Source organism: Podarcis cretensis, assembly GCF_951804945.1.
Source record: "Podarcis cretensis genome assembly, chromosome: 10".
NCBI lineage: Eukaryota > Metazoa > Chordata > Lepidosauria > Squamata > Lacertidae > Podarcis > Podarcis cretensis.
The window spans coordinates 55,675,663-55,699,709 of record NC_137179.1 but is presented as its reverse complement, the minus strand read 5'-3'; the positions used below and the strand labels follow the sequence as shown (position 1 = coordinate 55,699,709).

The 24,047-nt window shown below is 39.5% G+C and overlaps 1 protein-coding gene across 2 annotated transcripts in view; it reads right to left on the bottom strand.

Moving 5' to 3' along the window:
* The window catches only part of MET (MET proto-oncogene, receptor tyrosine kinase), a 100,236-nt gene that overhangs the window by 51,505 nt on the left and 24,684 nt on the right, over positions 1 to 24,047 (bottom strand). For both annotated transcript variants that reach the window (XM_079994063.1, XM_079994064.1), the window contains exons 2-3: positions 20,115 to 21,335; positions 6,489 to 6,680 (exon numbers count right to left, since the gene is read on the bottom strand). In XM_079994063.1, the coding sequence (XP_079850189.1) occupies positions 6,489 to 6,680; positions 20,115 to 21,320 (1,398 nt within the window). In that variant the 5' untranslated portion in view covers positions 21,321 to 21,335. The remainder of the gene's footprint in view (positions 1 to 6,488; positions 6,681 to 20,114; positions 21,336 to 24,047) is intronic.

Sequence of the window (24,047 nt, the reverse complement as noted above, 5' to 3'; positions counted from 1 at the left end):
TGGTGTCTATTAAAGCTGTGTTATTCAGTATGCATCTCAAAGATGATTTCTACAAAACCAGGAGGCTTGCTTGAAACTAAACCAAGTTCTGCCTTATTATTTTTCTACGGCTGTCTGGCAGGTGTAAGCTGTCATCCAGGACAGATATGCCTAAAGCCAACTTTGCTGTATTTTCACATCATTTTCAGCCTACCCTTGTAAAAAGAGCATGTAAGTATCTTTAAAACACTGTATAACATTTTAATTCATTGAGTATAACAAATAGAGGTTTAAATATACTTTCCCCAAGAAACCGGAAGCATTTTTGCTTGGTTTGATGGGAGAAGAAATTGCAAAGGTAGATCAAAGATTATTTATGTATGCCACAACAGCGGCAAGAACTTTATATATATATAATATAATAATAATTTATTATTTATACCCCGCCCATCTGGCTGAGTTTCCCCAGCCACTCTAGGTGGATTCCAATCAAATGTTAAAAACAATACAGCATTAAATACTAAAAACTTCCCTAAACAGGGCTGCCTTCAGATGTCTTTTAAAAATAGGATAGCTGCTTATTTCCTTGACATCTGATGGGAGGGCATTCCACAGGGCGGGCGCCCAAAGGTGGAAATTACAGTAATTATCAACAACTGAGGAGCGGCAGATGAAGATGAAGCGGCAGATGAAGACTGTGCGGACTTGGCCAAGCTGACTGGTAGGATCCGGAACCAAGGCGACCAGAAATTTGAAAGAGACTGGAGTAAATTTATTTGGTATTTGAATGATTATTGTAAAAATGTGAAGACACTAGCAGGATTTAAATAAATCTTGCAACAAAATGTAAAAATAGTATCTGACCATGGGGAAGAGAGGACTTTAAGTATAAAGAAGGACAGAAACTGACAGTTAAAGTGCGCATACAATTTATTTGGAAATAAAAAACCAGTTGAAGGGATGGAGGGAAGTCATGAGCTCGGCAGAGCAAAAAGTATATGACTTGTTATTGCAATGTTGGTATATTTTATGTTTAAAAAATAAAATAATAATTTTTTTTATATAGATAGAGAGATATAGATATAGTATAATAGATGCACTTTGGAGACTTTCACCTTTTCTATTTTAACAAGGAATTATCTCAAAAGAATCACTTGGTTTCCATACCACATACCCTTAAACCTGTTGGATTGCTCGATACCCCACTTACTTGAACCAACTTTGCCACCACTGGGTTGAATCCAGTACTGCCCACTCAGTAGAAGCAAGGCTCTTTGATCCAGAAGAAGCTTCCATCAGTGGGAACTTCTGATGACATTAATACCCTTATATCAGTATGCAAAGGCCAGTGATATTAGTTTGTATTATTATTGTTGTTGTTGCCGCTGCATTTATATCCCACCTTTTTCTCCAAGGAGTTCGAGGTGGTACACATGGTTTTCCCTGTGAGGTACGTTAGGTTAAGAGGCAGCAACTGGTCCAAGGTCAACCAGTGAGCTCCATGCCCAAGTAGGGACTTGAACCCTAGTTTCCTAAGTCCTAGTCCAACACTCTAACCATTACACCACACTGGCTCTCCAAGATCGACAGCACTAAACTGTGTATAAACTTGTAAAAAATAGATTCTGGTTTATGAAGCCACAGTGAGTACCACGGACACATGCTCTTCCCTTTCTCCTCCTCTTCTTCCATGGTGTGCCAGGTCTGGCATAGTTAGCATTAATTCAGAGTTTCCGGTTATATCCATACTGGGGAACCATGGCTTAATGTTGGTTAACAGAACAAGGTTGTAGTACAGAATCTGACCGACATTAACTGGAGTCCCCCAGTTCAGACATAACAGGGAACTCTTGGTTTCATGCAACTCAAGATCTCCATGATAAAACCTGAACATGGTGGAAATAAGGAGAAGTCCATGGCTATGTTTAACACTGTTAAACATGTTTATAAACCATGGTTTATAAAGCGTGGGTTAGTGGCCTAATGTTGTTGTTGTTGTTTAGTCATTTAGTCGTGTCCAACTCTTCATGACCTCATAGACCAGAGCACGCCAGGCACTCCCATCTTCCACTGCCTCCAGCAGTTTGGTCAAATTCATGTTGGTAGCTTCGAGAACACTGTCCAACCATCTCATCCTCTGTCGTCCCCTTCTCCTTGTGCCCTCAAATGTAGCCTGACTTATTGTGGGAATTTTTGTATCAGACTAACCAGCTGGAAAAAGGGTTCAAGGTGTCTATTTCTGGTGCAAGTCTTCATATTTCTATAACTTCCATAAACCATGCTCAACTTTCACCCACTGATAATATAGCTTTATGTCCATAATATTGCTAGTTGTGACAGCATCATTCTTTCTAACCAAACCACTGCTGAGAAATACCCAATTCACTTTGCACCCAACAGCTGTAGTTAAAGGCTGCATTCCCAGCCACACATCAAAAACAGTCACAATAGTAAGAGGCAGAAACAGCTGCAAACTCTGGGTTGGGGGGAGGAGAAAAACTTGCAGAGGGCTTGTCATCCAGCTTTCAGAGGAAGTAAAGCCATTTTTCTTTCTTTTCTCATGCGTGGCAGCTGTCTTAGCAAAAAAAAAAAATTATTAGCAGTCTGTTTTGTAACAGAAACTCAACAATATTTAATGAACTCTGAAATCAAGGATATTCAAGGACCAACACAAAGTTTAACACTTTGGTGTAGCCAAAACAATGTGTTTGACTGGGCTGCAAGTTCTCCAATACAGCAAGATTATCCCCTTCTCCCCATATCATTACTCTCTTTAAAAGAGGGGGAAAGGCTAAGATTTTTATCTGCACTCTAAAGACAAAATCCATTTCCAAGTCTAATACTTAATTGCCTGAAGTAGTTAGGATGATAAACTCTAAACTTTCTTGTCAGCTGATAAAGTGGTTTGATCTTCAAAATAAACTAGAAGACAGTAATTGAAAAAGATACCTGTTCAGTAGCTCAGTGTGTGTTACATTGCTGTATACAAGCCCTCAGGACCAATATAGAAAAACAGTAAGAGACAGAACCCAAGTTGTTTTTGTTTTGCTCCAAACAGATGCATTAATCTTTGTTCAATCTGCCTGATTTGCAGGGAGCAGTGGGAACACTAAATATGTAATATTCTTTGGGGCCATGGCCAAAGCCACTTACATATTATATCATGGTCTGTTTGAATTTCTATGAACATGCTCTCTCTATTTTTCTATTATGTATTTATTATTTTATTAATTCATGAATTGCCCTTCATATAAATCTCAAGGCAATTTACAGCCCTATAACAACAAAACAACTAAAAGCAGGTTTTAAAACAATGCAAAAATACAGCAACTAAATACTGTTATTATTTTTCAAAAGCTGCTTTCTAGGTATTCTGATGGAGCGAACAGAGGGTGGATTAGATTTGGGGGGGAAGGGCAGTCTCACTGTAGCCCAATGGATTGTCACGTATTTGATTATAATCACTGAACTATGTGCTATCTGAACTACATACCACCCCCTATCTGGACAGGGATTGCCTAACTAATATTGTCTATGTTCTGGTAACCTACAGGTTAGATTACTGCAGTGTAGTATACACAGGGCTGCCTCTGAACACAGCTTGGAAACTTCAGATGGCACAGAAGTCAGCAGCCAGGTTGTTCACTGGGGATGATTGTTGAGATATATTTACATGATGCAAGGAGACTGATCTGGACCTTTACATTTAGCCAACCAGGGAGCTAGCATCGCAAAAGTGCATCCCACCCCTGGTCCCTCAGCTTCTGACCTGGCCAGAGCAAGTGGTAGAGCTGTGTATCTATCTTGTCAGTGGCTATACCACTCCATTATGCTACCAGCAAGGGCTTGGGATTACTCTACCTAAAGGAAACTTAAACATGGAGTTCTGTGAATTTTGGCTGAACTTTGTACACAACCATTGTTTCCAATAACTATATAGGTTCGGTTGCCTCATTTCCTGCTGTTCAGAAGCAAAGAAGCACTCCTTTGTACCTGCTAGTCACATAAAATGAAATTTCAAAACACTTAGCTTTGGCCAGATGATGCCAAGCATTTCTGAGTTTCTAAACTGAGTGTTGGGACATTAGATTTGTTCAATGATGTAACTGGTCTAATGATCTGATGTAAGGCAATGCTCCATCCCAGGAAATTTAAAGACTTTCTAATAACTGTGGAAACCTCCCTTTTCCCTTCTCATCTGCTAAAACTTGGGGATTTTGATCACAAACATGCTTGACACTATTTCCCAGGCAACTATTTGCATAATTAAAAGAGGAAACTAATTTAAATAGACCTTGCATTCTAAATTTGCTGTATATCCTGTAAACACAACATTTCTGCAACTCTCCAACTCCTTTTAAAAAGAAGGTATTTCAAGGAAATATATATATTAACAGCATTTTGATGTATATGTTGTTACTAGGCATTAATGGCAGGCTATGTGTTCTGTACTATTGAACATGTCAGCTCTTGGGCTGTGCAACGAGAAGAAAGGGGGAAGGCTCTGTGGGTTACTGCAATATGATATTAAAGATAACTTGCTCTGTAACTCAACCCAGCCTAATTCAGGGGATGTGACTATATCTACTAATGGCACAATGTATTTTATACAATCACATTCCTTTTGCTCCCTTGGCTGGCCTTACAAAAGGAAACGTGTTCTGGAAGCATTGTCCTACAATTTTTTTAATGTTTCATGTGATGGGGGGCAAAACGCTGAGTGAAATGATCTGGCATAAGAAATGAATGAAAAATAAGGCCATTATAAAGCAGAAACATCTAACTACTTGTACTCCTATCAAAAACACTCTATGTTGAAGCACAAAAATTTGCAGAAGGCTAAGAGGAACTTGCAAAAAGAAACAATTTTGCTATTACTAACATTTTCCTTATAGCCAACCCTTTGCTATTTTCCTCACCTCAAGGTTTCAGAAACTCTGAAAATGAAATTCAAGCTCTCTTTTGCTACTGGCCTAGACATTTGCATGAAATAAGTGAGTACCATCATAGAATGTTTTTGGGTTTTTTTTTGGGGGGGGAACAGGTCGAAAATACCTGAAAGACCATCTCCTTCCCTAAAGACCCTCTTAGGTGCTGAGATCGGTAGAGGGGGCCTTCCAGCACTAAGGAGATACTGATCTATTTATAAGAGGCAGCTTTATGACCCAGCAGCAAAGGCACTGGCTGCTGAAATGAATAGATCAGTGCTACGCAAGGTGGTGGTCTCTATTGGCTGTTTCTCCATAGCAGCTCCACCACAGCACAGGTTGAGTGGGTTTATTTAGGGACCAAATATGCTACTGGTTCCTGACACATGGGTGGGTGTGGGGTGAGAAGACTACTGGTTCAACATCAGATAGCTTAAGAAGCACTGGAGTAGATAATAACTAGATAAACAATACAGACAAAATAAAGTCATCACCCTATACCAAATGAATTACTGGTTATAAACTGAGTGAGAAAGACTTAAGAGAAGGAAAAAGAAAAGCATACATAATAGCAGTGGCAGATTAAAACAGCTGAGCAGCATTCCCAACATCTCCAGTTAAAGCAGTGTTTCCTAAACTTGGGTCTCCAGCTGTATGTGGACTACAACTCCCATCATCCCTAGCTGGCAGAACCAGTGGTCAGGGATGATGGGAGCTGCAGTCCAAAAACAGCTGGAGACCCAAGTTTGGGAAACACTGAGTTAAAGCATTGGGGGAGTACAGCCACTACAAGGCTAGATGCATCAATGATCCCACTCAATGTAATAACCCTAGGGAACAACAAAAAATAAAATAAAATTACCGATCAATTCTTTATTGATTAAAAGATTTGCATGTCTATACAAACATTATGTACTATCTCTTAACAGGTTAAAAAAGAGAGAAAATTATAGAAAATAGAAAATTTATAAAGAAAAAAAGAAGTAACAAAGAAACAAAGAAATCAATTTTTAAGTTATTTACATAGTAAAAGTACTCATCAGCACAATTCTTCCCATCCTTCTCATTATACTGTTTGATATAACATTCTTCTTTACATAGGTTTACATTGTATAATATCATTTCTTTCTGCTTTGTATACATTCCTTTGATTTTTTTCTTTACAAATATCACTGAATTTCTGTTAATATGGAGTTATTTGTACAATAAAGTTTTACATAATTCTTAAATATTCTCCATTCTCTAGTTGTTTTTTGTTTCGATATTCCTCTAACTGATCCCGTCAGTTTTGCGAATTGTAGATATTCTAACGTAACCCTAGGGAACAAATCTAACATGGAGGGAGATCAAGGTGTCAGAGAAAGCAACTCAGAAACCCTAGCATCCAGATTTTATTCCTCTTTGTTTTCTTCTAATTCCCATTTAACTTATATCTACAGTACATATTCTTTTGACATTCATTTACATTGTCTTTCATTCCCAGTAAAGTGAAGCTTCCCTCCCTTCCCTTCCATCCCTCGACCCTTACTGCACAGGGTGAAGTTCAAGTGAGAAGGAAAAATCACAATCAATATTCCTTACCTGAATGAAGCGGCCTTCAGATGTGCCTAGATTTGCTATGGTAAGCACCCCTTGGGTGAAGACAGATATAGATGTCAACAAGACTGTGCTGAACTGCTCGTCAAATAAGTCAACCCGCTGCAAAGGTATTGTAACCTCCACCCGATACTCGTCATCCTGTGCTCCGCAATAGGTGGTGTTTCTTGAAAATGTCTGTAAGGAAAGTAGAAATGTGTTCAGCAAGTGACATGGGAGATGTACACACAACCCCACTGCCAGAAAGAAAAACTCACTTAAAAGTTGGCAACTGTTTTCTTACATCTTTGCATCATAATACTATACAGTGGTACCTCAGGTTAAGTACTTAATTCATTCCGGAGGTCCGTACTTAACCTGAAACTGTTCTTAACCTGAAGCACCACTTTAGCTAATGGGGCCTCCTGCTGCTGCTGTGCCACTGGAGCCCGATTTCTGTTCTCATCCTGAAGCAAAGTTCTTAACCTGAAGCACTATTTCTGGGTTAGCGGAGTCTTTAACCTGAAGCGTATGTAACCAGAAGCGTATATAACCTGAGGTACCACTGTATACAACAAGTACGCAAAACAATAAAAGGATTTTCTTCTTACAGAAGCATCTCTTACACCATGGGTAGGCAAACTAAGGCCTGGGGGCTGGATCCGGCCCAATCGCCTTCTAAATCCGGCCCGCGGATGCTCCAGGAATCAGCGTGTTTTTACATGAGTAGAATGTGTGCTTTTATTTAAAATGCACCTCTGGGTTATTTGTGGGGCATAGGAATTCATTCATTCCCCCCCCAAAAAAAATAGTCCGGCCCCCCACAAGGTCTGAGGGACAGTGAACAGGCCCCCTGCTGAAAAAGTTTGCTGACGCCTGTTTACATCAATTACATTTATTCTCATTCTCATTTTATTTTCATCCTGTCATTTCCAATATACCATTTTCTGCTTAAACTGAAGTATTTTGCATTCAAATACCCTATGGAGAAGTTTATGCACACCTTACCAAGCAAATTAAAAAAACCCAACACTGATGGTTTTATTTTATTTTAATTTTTTAAAATATGAAAGTGTGGTTTCTATGGCTTCTTATTAGAAAATGTCTGCAGATGGCAAATGATGTCATTAGACCTAGACATTTGCTTTTAAAAGAGAAAAGGTGTTGCTTTTGTCACCTGAAATTCAGCCCAGGCAAAAATGCTGTAAGAACTGTGTGTTGCTCACACAGTTTCTAATAATTATTACAGTTGGGCCCTAACTGAACTTGTCTCTGCACTTTGAACTGCTTTAATTTTCCTCTGTAGATCTGGCATTAGGGGATCAGGACTTGATGGCAGTTAGCCATTGATCGGCTGCTCCTAGGTAAATTTTTAAAATTTCCCTCAAACACCTCTGGACTTGCTCTTTGTCATGTTGAGTAGCAGCCTTGCATTGTCTTCCAACCCATTAGTTTTACCTTAGTCCCTTTGGTTCAAGTTTCCATTTGTCCTTCTGTAACACAGTGGTACCTTGGGTTACAGATGCTTCAGGTTACAGAAGCTTCAGGTTACAAACTCCGCTAACCAGGAAGTGGTTGCTCCAGGTTAAGAACTTTACCCCAGGATAAGAACAGAAATCATGTGCCTGCGGTGCAGCGGCAGCAAGAGGCCCCAATAGGGAAAGCACGCCTCAGGTTAAGAACCATTTCAGGTTAAGAACGGATCTCTGGAACGAATTAAGTTCTTAACCCAAGGCATCACTGTATATAAGTATTTGATAATCTGAGTGTATGAGTGTTAGCTGTTCAGGTTGTGGTCTCAATAAAGCTGAAGACTGATTTACATGAAAGTGTGGCTTGGATGAGGGCTTAGTTGACTCAAGAAACACATAACGTAACGTATTGAATATGGAGCAATTACATATTGGGCTATATGAATTACAGTATTGCCTGGCGAGTCCAATTCCCTTCTGTAGCAATAACATATTCAAATGTATTATTTGTACATGTCTATTATACTTTAAATTACATGAAACTCAGAGGGTCTTAGGGTCCCAAGAGGCAAAAATAGATAAACTAAGTAAATTTAATTAGGCTGGGAATATTTTGGTGTCCCATTGTTTAAAATTTATACTTGCCAATGCAGTTTTGTATCGTCATAACTATTACCAAAAATAGATTGTTCATTTTGAATCTTCTAATTCCCTGAGAGAAAATGCATGTATTCCTTTTGTGGGGAATTGCACCCAGTACAATGTACTTAGGGAAACAGCATATCTATGTTGTATTGACAGTTTAATGATAATCTGTCAACTGAAAATTCAGTTACTATTGATGCTTCATCTTCTATATCAGATAATAAATATGGGCCATTTAGATGTCAATAAGCAATTTAATATGGCTTATTGTAGGTTACTATTGCATAATATTAAATGGAGTGATACGCAGTGAGAATAGACACAATAAAATATGGTTGTCTTCTAGAATCAATACTTTGCTGTTTTTTTCTTCATTGTTTAACATTAACTTTAAGGTTTTTTTAAAAAAAAATTAAAGGTAGATTATGTCATGACTGACTGCTTATTTAAATAGTAACGGAGATGTGTCCTTTGATTTCTGCAAAAGACCTTTAAGTAACAAGCCAAAATAAGGATAATAAAAATGTTGTCATTTTTAAATCAAATTTTTAAAATGTTAATTTCCATCAACCTTACTTCACCTTGTCAAGAGTGCAAGGTGACATCAGATCATCAGGAGGCTAGAGATAAATCTATCAAACTATTTGCTATATTTTTGCAATAGTTTTGGGATTCAGCAACATTGTGTATTGGACTAAGACATATTGTTACCTATTATTTTGGGTTCAACCACTTTTAACTTCCTCCTGCTACATTTCTCATTACTGAAATACAAAGGCAAGTTGCACACAAAAAAGTTCAAGCATTATGCTTACATGCTATAGTAAGATTTCTAACAACAACATCCAAAAACGAAACTAAGGCACAGAACCCTTGAGATTTAATAATATTTAACATTGGTATAGAGAGACAGCAAGAGCTGTTCAACAATGGAACAGACTGGGAAAGTAACGGACTCTCCGTCACTGGAGGTTTTTAAACAGAGGGTGGATGGCTATCTGCCAGGACTTATTTAGCTGCGATTCCTGAATTGATGGGGTTTGTACTAAATGATCCTTGGGGTCACTTTCAACCCCAAAGTTCTGTGACTCTACATATTATTATTGCTGTTTTCTTTCTTGGAAATTGTTAGAAATCTCAATAGAGAAAAACATCATTAAAAAAACAACATTTCTTTTTTTAAAAAAATGCAGCTATCTAACTCCTAAAGGCCAAAAATCTATTTATATACTGTATAATCTTATCAGGTAGCCCAGGCTTAGGCAAACTCGGCCCTCCAGATGTTTTGGGACTACAACTCTCATCATCCCCAGACAACAGGACCAGTGGTCAGGGATGATGGGAGTCTGAGGTAGCCAATCTGGATAATTGTGTTACTAAATTTTTAAGAGGCACCTCTGACTTTAACTCTTAAGAACATAGTTTAGCTTGCCTCACCACACCTCTAACTCACTAAATTACTATTTACTTGGCTGACAATATGGAAAAATGTCATTATCTCTGGATTAAATGCTCATATATCTGACGCCAGATTCCAGTGACAAATCTCACAAATATTGTAGCTCAGCAAGAGCCCTATTGGTATATGACTGGGCATTTCAACTTTCTTCCATGTACATGAGTGAAAGTACAAAGTCTATTTGTGACTCATTCGGTGGGGGGGGGGGGAATGTATCTGATGTACATCAGAATTGGAATGCGATGAGGTTTAGGCAATTATTTAACCCATGTCCGAACTTAGTGTGAAGTCAAATTGTATCTTGCTTGCTCATACAGTAATTTGTGGCTAGTTGGAGTAACTCTGTACCATGATGTGGGTCTTTTGTTTTGTTTTTTTAAAAAACCAAACACTTGTGGAGCTGTGGTGGAACAACCAAGTGTGCTCTCTCTGCTGATTCTAAGCTCTGAGAGAGTATGTAGGGAAAGAGGTGACAATCTCTCAGATATTTGGGGCCCAAGTCATTTGTTTATATAAGTCTTTATATACCACTAAATTGCAAAACATATCAAAGCAGTATCATTACTTTCCGGAAACAGACCTGGAGGTAGGAACCGAACCGCTGAAGTACTATGCCTCCATCCTTGAGTCACTGCAGAAGGATACGATTGTATCCTTGAATGAAGGGTGGCATATAAATTTAACAATGAATAAATATATGGAAAAGTATCAAAAGCCACTGAGAGGTTAATGAACATGAGCAGAGTCACACTCCCTCCTTCTCTCTCCCTTCACATGTCATCAAAGGCACCTTTAGTGTTATGACTAGACCAAAAGTTGACTAGACCAAAAGTTGGACTGATATGGATCCAGATAGTTAACCTCCACCAAGCTTGCCTGAAGCTGGACCAACAATACCATACTGAGCACATTGCCCCATAAAGAGATGTTTGCAACTGGGCAATAGTTGATTCACGCACATCCAGGTCTAGGAAGGCCCTCTTAAGGAAGGGATGCATGACCACCACCTCCTCTTTCAAGGTAGAGATGGTAACTTGCCCTCCTCCAATGAATAACTGATCACTCCGTGGACACACCCAGTCAATCCTTTATAGCTAGCTTTAGGAAGTCAAGATGGTCAAGGGGCAAGAGGTGGCTGCCCTCTTCAGACAGCTTGTCTATGATCTCAGACTGCAGTAATCAAAACGGATCGCATGGAACAGGCAGTGCAGAAGAACTGTACCTATAATATAGCTATAATGGGAGGACTAATTCTCATCATAGATTCAAGCTGGAATCTGACATTTCAGTTAGTTACAGAAAGTTGAGTTTGACACTTTGCTGAAATCGACTTTCTACTGGTGATCAATCCATAGTTGTTGGGGGGTTTATGATAATTCAATGCAGTTTGGAATTTTGGATGCATTTGGATTTGTATACTATAGGTGGTATTTGGGTGTATTTGAACCTGATGAAAACAGCTACAAATTTTTATCCTAAGTAACTTGGCCTGCACAAATTCGACCTGTTGGCTTAATAGCATACATTTTATATTGTGATAAAGAAAAGTTGTATGAACCCCACCCCCATATATATATATATATATATATATATATATATATATATATATAGGCAAGCTTAACTGACAGGTTGTATCCAACAATGTTGTCCCAGTAGTGCAAGGGCTTCCACCTGTGAAATGGACTTCCTCTCTTCTCCCCCCAGTTTGAGGTACCTTGGGCTAGTCAGCAGCTCTCAGCCTAAGGTTACTCAGAGAGTTTTGTGGCTAAGCAGAGATTTGAATCCAGGTCTCTATGTCCCAATCCAACATTCTAACCACTATACTACATAGGATGAAATCTATGAACATTTATGTTTATATCAAATCAATAGGAGTGCCTGGAAAATGCTGGCCCCAATTTCAGTAGATATCTAAATATCAGACATCCAAAGTCATTCAAATCAATGGAAAGAATTGTTCAAAAGTCAAAAGAAATAGCAGTAATAAGAAACATTAGCTATGAATTTAGCATTCTACATTTCCAGAAACTCCAATTCTAATTTACGGATAAAGTGAGGGTGGGGAACGATTATGCTAGTGGTGCATTACGTAACGTAAAAAGAGACAAATGTTGATGTAATTAGCTAATACAAATTAAAAACATCGCACATTTCCTTTTCGGAGATCATTCATGGTATTATTCACTTTTGGTATTGATTACCACTGCATCAGTTCTTGTAATCTGGTTAGTACATTAGCACTAAGTAAATAGTATTGATTCAGATACACATATAATGCATCCATGCAATCTTTGTATTTTGTCCATTTCCCTTGCATTAAGTTTCAAGACAGCACAAGCATAAAAGCTGCTAGCTGTTATAAAATCTAAAAGTATTTATGTGAGGTAATAAAGGTAAAGGGACCCCTGACCGTTAGGTCCAGTCGTGGAGGACTCTGGGGTTGTGGCGTTCACCTACTTTACTGGCCGAGGGAGCTGGCGTACAGCTTCCGGGTCATGTGGCCAGCATATCTAAGCCACTTCTGGTGAACCAGAGCAGCACACGGAAATGCCGCTTACCTTCCTGCCGGAGCGGTACCTATTTATCTACTTGCACTTTGACGTGCTTTCGAACTGCTAGGTTGGCAGGAGCAGGGACTGAACAAAGGGAGCTCACCCTGTCGCACGGATTTGAACCGCCAACCTTCTGATCGGCAAGCCCTAGGCTCTGGGGTTTAGACCACAGCACCACCCGTGTCCCTTATGTGAGGCAGTACTTAGGATCAAACAAGTGCTTTTATCAGTACAAGTTTCTGGAAATATTTAAATTGTACCTTAGACAACAATAGTATTTGATAGAATGCATGAAAGAGCTATTGGCCTACAGATCCTTTATGCAACTGGCAGGTCTCTGGCTGTCATTGTTGGGGGAGCTCTACAAGTTGGCTCCTTTCTTGTGTTCCACTAACATGCGAGGCTACTGCAACATGGGGGGGGGGAGACAGGTGGGGAAGCAGTTATGCTTTCCCACACATACATACAGGCCCAACTGCTACAGAATGCGAAGATTTTCAAGCCTCACATAACTCATTTGGCAAAATTAGTATGCAGATCACAGCATGTTAGAATATGTTGCTGCATGTCCATTTCTGGTATTTTGGCAGATTCCGGCTAAGGGAAGCAGAAGGCACAGAAAACAAAGTTAATCTCTAAGGCATACAGCAATTGTAAGTGCTTACAAGTTGCTTGCAGCCAAGTAGTACCAACCACACTTCTTACACCCACCACAGTCAACCTCACAAACCAGACTACAACTGTGTCAGAGTCATAGAGTCAGAAGGGACCCCCAGGGTCATCTGGTCCAACCCCCTGCTACAGTGGCGTAGCGTGGGTTATCAGCACCCGGGGCAAGGCAAGTAATTTGCGCCCCCTAACCCGTGGATTTGCGCCCCCTAACCCGTGGATTTCCCTAACCCCCAGATGTTGTGCCCGGTGCGGCTGGCCCCCCCTGCACCCCCCACGCTACGCCACTGCCCTGCTATGTAGGAATCTCAGCTAAAGCATCCATGACAGATGGCCATCCAACCTCTGCTTAAACACCTCCAATGAAGAAGAGTCCAAACCTTCTGAGGGAGTTTTTCACAAATGAAGAACAAAAACTAATTATGATGCCATCCCTATTACTTGTACATAATAAATAAGTTTGACATATAACCAGTTCAGTTAAATTCTTTTGTTCCATTTGTTGAGATAAAAACACATTTATTTTAAAACTTTGTGTTGTACTGTTTTGTGCAATGCTGCAAAAGCATGAAAAAAATGGGGGAAATAATATGTATTTACTCAAAAGTAGTATATTTTGTATCTATTTGTAATGTTCAATCCGTTTACTTAAGGTGAGTGTCTGTTTAAAACAAGTCGCATAGCTACTCGCAATCAAGAGATGTGATACTTTTACTCCTGCCAAAAAATTGTACTAAAAAAAGAGATTATAGTTACAGAGCTTTGAAGCAGTTATTTGTCTCTATTTTATTAAATATTACTAGACATATCCAGGGGACAACAGATCAATAAATGTCTTTGCGGTTTCCTGGTGGAAGGCTGTAATTATTTTCTCCCATTACAAAATAAGCATAACTCAATTTCCCTCATCTATCATCTTTTGTAAAGAAATATCACTGTGTGTTTATTTCACTGTCTCTCTTGATTTCATTTCAGGGGGCCTCTTGCCTTCATTTCACACTCCTAAATCTTTTCTTTCTCTATTTGCATCTTCATTTGACATTGATAGTGACCAGTTTATCATGCAATGGCAGAATGATAGAGTGTGGCAAAAAGTCAGTAAAAGTTCTTCTAGGTGCTATGCATAGTGGGTTTTGTTGCTGTTTTTTGAATTATAGTTTATGCCACATGTCTTGAAATATTTCAACTGTTTTGTACTGGATAAAACTGCAAGAACTAGCATCCTCAATCTGACTACTTCATGCTGAAAATGACTAAAATTGAATCTGTGCCCAGTCCACTTTATTCATTTCCCCACCAGGAGTGTGGCAAATAAAATGCCAGAGAAATTATTCAGAAGCTTCCAGGCTTATTTGCTAACCATGTTCTAGTATCAATGAAACTAAAGGTGGTTTTGTTTTTTTTAACCTTTCCCCGGTATTGTTTGAATCTTTGTCTTCTTCCTATTGAAGTTAAAATAAGAACTAGCAAAAGAGCAAAATCAGTAGACTGGATCCAGAACTAAGTATACATAACAGGAGTGGCAGAAGCTACCGTATTTTTCGCTCTATAACACGCACCCGACCATAACACGCATGTCGTTTTTAGAGGAGGAAAATCCGTAGGCATGCCACCCGTAGGCATTCCCTCCATAACACGCACAGACATTTCCCCTTACTTTCTAGGAGGAAAAAAGTGAGTGTTATGGTGCAAAAAATACGGTAATTTTTCCACCCTGCCTCCCCACTGCAGTGCCCCCTCCCAAAAATATTCCACCAAGGGTTGTGGCCCCTTAACCTAAAGAGTATTTCTCCCACTTATGTTCCCACTGAAATTGATAGGGACTGCATAGAAAAGTGTTCTTGGTAGAGCATAATCCCAAAATCTAATGTCTGTTTTCAATGGATTTCAAATGTCTGGTGGCAGTATTGTTATATACAGTAGTTCACATGTGGTGAAAGGGTGTGTGTTGCTGTATTATTGATTGTAGATGTATTGTTGTTTTGAGGTAATGTTGAACCTCGAACTTCACTGACAGGGGAGCTAGCCCAGTATGGGGGTAAACCCTTTTGGACTACTGTTATACCTCGGCTCGCAAATGGCTTAGTTGTTGAACAAATTGGCTCCTGAACGCCGAAAACTTGGAAATAAGTGTTCCGGTTTTTGAACTTTTTTTGGAAGCCAAATGTCCAACACGGCTTCCGCTTGAATGCAGAAAACTCCCACAGCCAATCAGAAGCGGTTTCTGAACAGCCAAGAGAAATGGTTGGCTGCCATCATTTGACACCAGTATAGAATTACTGAGATATTCCAGGTTTAGTGAAGGCTTCTCACCACTCCTCCTCCTAAAGAAGCATCAATCATATCCATGGCTCAATTACATCCCTCGGGCCAATGTGTAAAAGGCCCTGAAGCACCTAAAAAGCTTCACTGGACAACATGCAGAGGACACAATGAAGGTGAAAAATAAATACAGCGGTACTTCGGGTTAAGAAATGAATTCGTTCTAGAGGTCCGTTCTTAACCTGAAACTGTTCTTAACCTGAGGTAGCTAATGAGGCCTCCCGCTACTGCCACGCTGCTGCCGCATGATTTCTGCTCTCATCCTGAAGCATAGTTCTTAACCCGAGGTACTATTTCTGGGTTAGTGGTCTGTAACTTGAAGCGTCTGTAACCTGAAATTTCTGTAACCCAAGGTACCACTGTACCTTTTTGCTGCCTTCACTGCTTCTGAGTAGGCTTCAACATGAGCACACAGCAATGTTCTGACTGCATTTGTTGGGGCAGACGCAGATTTAGGGGATATAAGTGGTCCTGCACTGGGTGCTGAGCTGAGAGGGTGATGCAGCAGGAACTGCAACAATGACAAACAACTGAAGGCAAGAGTGGGGTTGTTGTTTTTTGCAAAGCCTACTTCATAGCAATCAGCTCCAGGGATTTGTTCCAACAAATACTATGCACAATGCAACATAGAGACTATAGACCCACTCTATACAAAGCAGTAATTAAGTATCCCAAGACCAATTTAAGTCTACCTGTATGTTAGCAACAATTTAGCATGAAGGTGTTTAATGAGTTAGATTTCAGAAAACCCACAATGCATTTTTTCTAAGATTTCTAATAAAAAGTATTTACAACACTTGTTTCTCTGAGGTAAAAATCAGGAAAAATAAATACACACATTTTCCCCCCAATTACTACTAGGAGCATATATTCATTTTATTTCCTCCATAGTTCATCTTATCAGTGTTATTCATCAAAAGCCTGCTCACTGATTTCATATCTTATGGCATTTATTGAAATTGTGCATTTTGCTCAGATAATCAAACCATCAGGTTCCCTAATATATTCATATGCAAAACACTGGCAGAATCTGAAAAGTATACTCAAGCAAGCAACATTTTCCTGATAAGTTGAAACTGGCCAATGATTTCATCAATATTTTAATGAAATACTTTGGTGGGGAATACTATTAAATTGATCTGAAAGAGTTAAAAGATTTAAAAACAACATCCAGATTAAAAGAAAAAGGAGAGGCCAAACACTAATATGTTGCTATGGACGAAAACTGTTCTAAACACTTCTTTCTAGAATGAAAAATGAGTAAAGGAAATTAAACTTCAAGATGAAGAAGAATTTTGTTCCAAATACCAGAGGGAAAGGGCAAGAGGTGACTATGCAATATTTTATTTACTTATGTTATTTAACAAAATCTATATACTGCTTGATTGCAATAACCCCTCTAAGCAATTTACAATCGCCACATTACAAATATTCCTGAGAAGTGCAAAGAATATATATTTTTATAGCACATTTTAGGGGCCACCAGGTGAAAGCCACAAATAACTTTAGCTAAAGAGCTTCATTCATTCTCAGTGAGACTGACCTTATTTTAAAGTACTTTGGGCATAGCAGGTTTTTGATTAAGCTGGTAAGTTTGAAAAATGAATGAAAACACTTGATTTTAAAATGTCTTAGTTTGGTATTGGTAAGCTCTAGAGAGGACTTTCTAAAAAGCCTAGTTTTGTGTCCTAAGCACATTCTTAGACAAGCTGATAGCTAATGGTTTTTGTCCAGCAAAAATCAACAAAAGCATCCATATATTGTTTTCTAATGCAAAGCTTGTTGCTTGCTTTTCACTTTTTCTGAGTCTTAGAGCTCAGAACACACAAATAATGAACAGAGTTCATTTTTCCATAATCCAATTTACATTCTGTGGGGACAGTTCTGTGAAACATATCCATTTGCAGAAGTGAACTGGTGAGATTTCCTTGCCTAGTGGACGCGCGCGCGCGCACACACACACACACACACACACACACACACACACTCCAGTGCCTGCAACTACCGGTAACTATTTGATTAAACAAGCATGTACTTGAAAAGCTGCAAAAATAATCTGCAAAAAGTTTTTATACAGTGCTAAAGTCCCTTATTTCAGGTACTTCTATGATGGAGAGAGGCTACAATATTAATTTCTTAGTGCTGCAATAATGAGGGCTGAGAGGTGGGGTACAGGAAGTATTGGTATTGTTTTGATAGAAGTTGCTGAATCTTCCTGAAAACAATGTTGTCAATTTAACAAACAAAACTATGTGATTTAGCTACATTGTGCAAAAGGCTGGTGTCAGAATACAGTGTATGTGAAATCTTGTTAAACCCAGACATGCTTATAAACTCCTGCAAGTTTTGTTTTAAACTAAATTAGTAGCCCAACACCAGGAAGTTATGTTGTGAAAAAAGGTGGTTATGCCTTTTGTCAACTTGAACTTTCACTGATCTAATTCTCACACACCACCTGATGTTAACTAAACAACCAAATTCCTAAACACACAGTTCTTCCTCCTAGCTAGAAAACTGATGTTGCAACAGCTAGAATTTCTGATTGCTCAGGTAATTGTAAAGCGGTCTGCAATATATTTTCTCTGGATATTGAACTGCTGCAGACAGATATGCAACACATAAATTCTCCATGAAATATTTGGGAAAAATTGAGTTTTTGTTCAAAAAAATGAAAAAAATGAGATAAGTTTGCATTGCACTTATAAAATGCACACACAAAGACAAGTTGAGCCTTTAAGGTGTGGGATGACATCAACATGAAAAATACTACCTCACTTCATTGGCAGTGCTGGCAGCTGCAGAGGAATGAGGTAATGTTGCCAAGGCTTATGCCAGTGAAAATTTAAGGCTACACTCCTAGGCACACTTACTAGGGTGTAAGCCCCATTGAACACAGTGCCACCTCTGAAGGAAGCATGCACAGGACTGCACTGCAAGTTTGTAACTGGGTGCATTGCTTCAGAGCTTAAATGTTTGCTGGGCCACATAAAAGTGGATGTGATGAACATGCCTCTTTAAAGAACTCTTTTTGACTGGTAAAGCCATCAAAATCAATTAAATCTTATTATACAGCTGCAGACCCATTAAAATGAAGCACAAAAATCATAGAAACATGAAAGAAAATATATGGCGCTTATATAAAATAGTAAGAGAATAATAAGCCATTTACAGTGATTATTTTTGAACTGTAAAATCATAGATTGTTTGGAGCTAGGGTTTCTGAAGAATTGCCTTCATCCAACTGCCCATATACAGACACACTCAACCCAAGGCCCTGCTCCAGATGTGTTTCCTTTCAGTGGTTAGGCTGGCCGCTCTGGAGACAAAACCTTTTCTCCACTGGTGCCACAGCAGTGGTGTTCTCTCAGGCAAATTTGCTTGGAGCTATGATTGCCATAGGGACGCGGGTGGCGCTGTGGGTTAAACCACAGAGCCTAGGACTTGCCGATCAGAAGGTCGGTGGTTTGAATTCCCACGACAGGGTGAGCTCCCATTGCTTGGTCCCTGCTCCTGCCAACCTAGCAGTTTGAAAGCACATCAAAGTGCAAGTAGATAAATAGGTACCTTCTCTGGCGGGAAGGTAAACAGCGTTTCCATGCGCTGCTCTGGTTTGCCAGAAGCGGCTTAGTCATGCTGGCCACATGACCCAGAAGCTGTACACCAGCTCCCTCAGCCAGTAAAGCGAAATGAGTGCTGCAACCCCAGAGTCGGCCACGACTGGACCTAATGGTCAGGGGTCCCTTTACCTTTACCCTTTACTATGATTGCCATGTTTTAGACCACTGACCAAGGCTGTTCTTTTCTAACAGCAGTTAACATCAAATGGCCAGGACTGTTTTCCTACTGGTAGCTTTAGTTTCACTTATTTGCCTTAATGAAGTGATGGCCAAACCTGGTCCTCTAACTGTTTGAGGACTACAACTCCTATCATCCCTAGCTAACAGGACCAGTGGTCAGGGATGATGGGAATTGTAGTCCCAAAAACAGCTGGGGGGCCAAGTTTGGCCATCACTGCCTTAATGGATTCAGGTTTGTTGTCGCTATTTAATAGTCTTTTAATTTTTGTATTTTAAAGCCACCCTGAAGCCTATTTCAATAGAAAGGTTGAATAAAAATCTAACAAATACATCGCAGTGCAAAGCATGTGCTTGTCTTCAATGAATCCAGGCTTCTCTTCAAGTGATCTTTATTTCTAATAGATGCTGTATCCTCTTAAGCCTCTCCAGTGACCTCTATATTCAATTTACAGGAACCGCTTCTTACAAAGATGAATCATCTCTGGTAGTGACCAGCACTAATTGTTATTTATTTAGACAGACAGCTTAAACAATTTGAAATAATTGGCCCTGGACTTCAGCCAAAAAAATGGTAGCCCTAAAAAAACCACACACTACTAACAATGGAAATCAATGGGGCTATGCACTGAATAATGAAATGCACAATATAAATGAGACTAGGGATGGGTGGGATAATTAGCCGATTTAAGTAACTAATTCGTACCATGCTCACTTACCCTGCTCAAGCAGTACTTGCTGTCCTTTCTGTACAGATGCTGAAGACATTTCATGTTTTGTTGGTCTACAATCTTGCCAAAGAACTCGTCGATGGTTTTGATGGAGATTGCACAGACAGCAGATTTATGAGTTGGTTCCGCAGAGTCTGGTTTACTTTGAGCAAATACACCATAAAGAATATCTTGGTTGACATCGATTCGCATTTCCGAGGCTAAGTCTGCACCTGGTTTACCAACATACGCAGCTTGCAAGAGATTTAATACCTCATTCGACCGCTTGGTTGACCTCTTCCTCCGTTTCTCAGTGTAAATGCACTCAAGAGGCATTTCCATGTATGAATGCAACACGGACTCAAAAGAGCAGAACCGTATGATCCTTGTGTGAAAAGCCTGAGAATCTATAGATTCTCTCTGGACAGTGAGGAAGTACACAAAGTGGTCTTTTTCAAATGCATGGATGTACTTAATAGGGTAGGAATTTCTGAATTCTGGAAGTACATCAATGTAAGAGTAAGCAGTGAGGAACTCAAAACCGTCCAGGGTTTCTTTTAATCTCCGAACAGATAGCGAATGCAGCGAATGGTCCTGCCGAGATGAATTATTGATAGTATTTCCAACATAGAGGTACACAAATCTTTCCTTTTCTGTTACCAGAACTTTGGTTCCTAAAGGGCTTACAACACAGTCAGGACATTGGTCTGATTCCTCATCCATCCTTTTAGAATACATGCAGTAGACCTCCTTACCAATGTCAGCAGGATTATCAGGATGAATGACATGGCGCTGACAAGTTCCTTTTGCAACGCTGCCGCAACTGATGAGCTGGCCTTCATAGTATGTTTCTAGGAATAGAGCCATGTTGATGTTATCCTTCCAGATGTTATCAGATTGGTTTACTTTAGGCTTACATTCTTTACAAGGAGCACAATCTGGGTTCTCCAGAACGGGCCCAGTCTTGTACTCAAATATGTTGTGAAGGCTTTCATTGAAGACATAGATTTTATTGACCGCTCCCCCATAGATGTTGTGCTTGTATAGAACTATATTTCGTATCGGGGTTTCTGCAGTGAAATTAGGAAGTTGGTATTTGACATTCAGATTGATCTCTGGCCTTGACGCTGCCTCTTTACATTTACCTTTGCTCCTCTGTACCAATATCAACAGAAATAAGATAGCCCTGGAGGCAGAAGTAGCAGGATTCTTCATTACTGCAGATTTGTCCTGTCAAAAAAACATTTAAGAAAGTCAGTATGTTAATAAATCACAGAATGAATTATCAATCAGCAAAAGGAAATGTGCATCTAAGTTGTATAAGACTTTAGCTGCTCTATCAGAAGGCAACACCATGAGATGCAAACAATAGCAAGGTGGTGACCAAAAATTGAATATAAATGAAAAACAGCAACAAGAGGAAGCCCTTCTGATAATGAAAGTGTGTTCATGTTCCTTTATCCTTGAAACATGCTACTTTACACAGATGATTGATAGATAGATAGATAGATATAGATAGATAGATAGATAGATAGATGATAGATAGATAGTTAAAGCTAATTATGTCAGAGTTGCTTACCAATACAAGGAACTTAATTCAACTGTTTGATAAAAATTTTCAAGACAATCATTTAGGAATACAATTTTTTAAATGTAGATAGTAGGCAGCCATTTGATTTAACAGATAGTTCATTTTAAACTGCTGTAATAGAAGTATGTTCATTTCAGTTAATTTTAGAACGAACCTACCATGCACAAAATAGGTAAGGCACCAGTTTTTGAAAAAAATGTGACTGCTATTGTTAAAGTGTGGCAAATTTATGAATTTCCACTAGCATCACACCTGGATAGTTCAGCCAGTTGAGCATGAGACTTGTAATATCTGGGTTGTGAGTGTGAACCCCACATTGGGCAAGAGATTCCTGCTTTGCAGGGGCTTGGACTAGATCAGTGTTTCCCAACCTTGGGTCTCCAGCTGCTGTTGGACTACAATTCCCATCATCCCCGACCATTGGTCTTGCTAGCAAGGGATGATGGGAGTTGTAGTCCAAAAACAGCTGGAGACCCAAGGTTGGGAAACACTGGACTAGATGACCCTCAAGGACCCTTCCAGCTCTACAATTCTATGATTCTATATAGCTCAGAACAGAAGCCCAGTCTTCATTATATTTTTCCCATCACATAATAACAATATGTAACAAATATTATTATAGTAGTACATGTGTGTGTGTGTGTGTGTGTGTGTGTTTTTCAGGAGAGTATTTTGTTTTCATACCAAGTGGGAAATTTAAAAAAATCTTTTATAGTTCTTGGCATGCCAAGAGCATTTGGGGGAGATCATTACACCACTGCTTGAGTAATGTGTTTTCTGCATATTCTGCTTATTGACTTTTTTTTGCTGGGATTAATTGGATTCACTTTTTTTAATTCCCACAGCAATAAGTCACTTCAGGGAGCCTTTAGAATGCACAGGCAGGCAAAAAGCACACTCAGACAAAGAACTGACAAGCTAATTAGGCTAGTGAAGAGCCTAACCTTGCAAATTTCTTCCTTTGTATTCATTCTGATGTGGTTTGCAGAGTAAAAAAAGACTCATATGACTATATGGGCACTAAATGAATTGTGGTTGAAGTGGGTTTTGCACCAGTTTTCAACATTATACTACTGTTAAGTCACACCAAACATTGTTCTATTGATACTTAGGCACAGTTGCTAAGCTAAATTTAGTTTCCCTGGAGGAAAACAATTAAACAATCCAAAAGGAATCATGGCCATATGTTGTTTACAGGATTTTGCGGGGAAATGTTATTTAGCTGCAGATGAATAGTATTGTTACCAATATACAAATGCTCCTAGCAAGCTCGAAGCATTTATTTATTTATTTTTATTTCTAGAAATGTTCAACAAGGCTTTAACAAAGTTAACAAAGAGTCTTACTACGTTAGAAACAGTATCACAGCTTTTGCTTAAAAGATACATTGGCTTGGATCTAAGGAGTGGCTTGCACAAATGGAAGGCACTTCAGTTCACTCAGGTGTCTGTGTGTGTGTGTGTGTGCGCGCGCGTGTGCGTGCGTGCGTGCGTGTGTGTGTGTGTGATTTCCTCTGATAAACCAGTTCCAGGTATGTCCACTCAGAAGCAATTCCTCTTGAATTCAATGGGGCTTACTCTCATGTAAGTGCGGCTAGGGCTGCAGCCTTAGTTATACAGTGGTACCTCGGGTTACATACACTTCAGGTTACATACGCTTCAGGTTACAGACTCCACTAACCCAGAAATATTACCTCAGGTTAAGAACTTTGCTTCAGGATGAGAACAGAAATTGTGTGGCTGAACAGTTTCAGGTTAAGAACAGCCCCCCGGAACAAATTAAGTACTTAACCCGAGGTACCACTGTACTCAGAATAGACTCACTGGAATCCATGGAGTTAAGTGTGGCTTTGTTGGGCATCATACACTGTGTTCAAAGGGGTGTGTGTAGGAGTGTAGCCTGAAACCCCTTCCATCACCTAAACCCTTCCTACATGGCATCGGCTTTTCTGGATAAAGGAATGAGGGTAGGAAAGCCTCATTGTAGAAGCAGTTTTGTGAATACAGTGGTACCTCTAGATATGAACGGGATCCGTTCTGGAGACCCGTTCGCATCTAGAAGCAAACGTAACTAGTGATAGCACGTCTGTGCACACACGCGTCACTTTTCGCCACTTCTACGCATGCACGTGACGTCATTTTGAGCGTCTGCACAAGCGGCGAAACCTGGAAGTAACGCGCTCCGTTACTTCCAGGTTGCCGCAGAGCGCAACTCGAACACTCTCAACCCAAAGCGCATTCAACCCGAGGTATGAATGTACAGCCCATACTTTTAGGATTAATACATATTTTTGTTTTGGATAACTTGTGACAGAACTCAAAAGTAATTGATTTCTAAGAAACTGCTGTGTT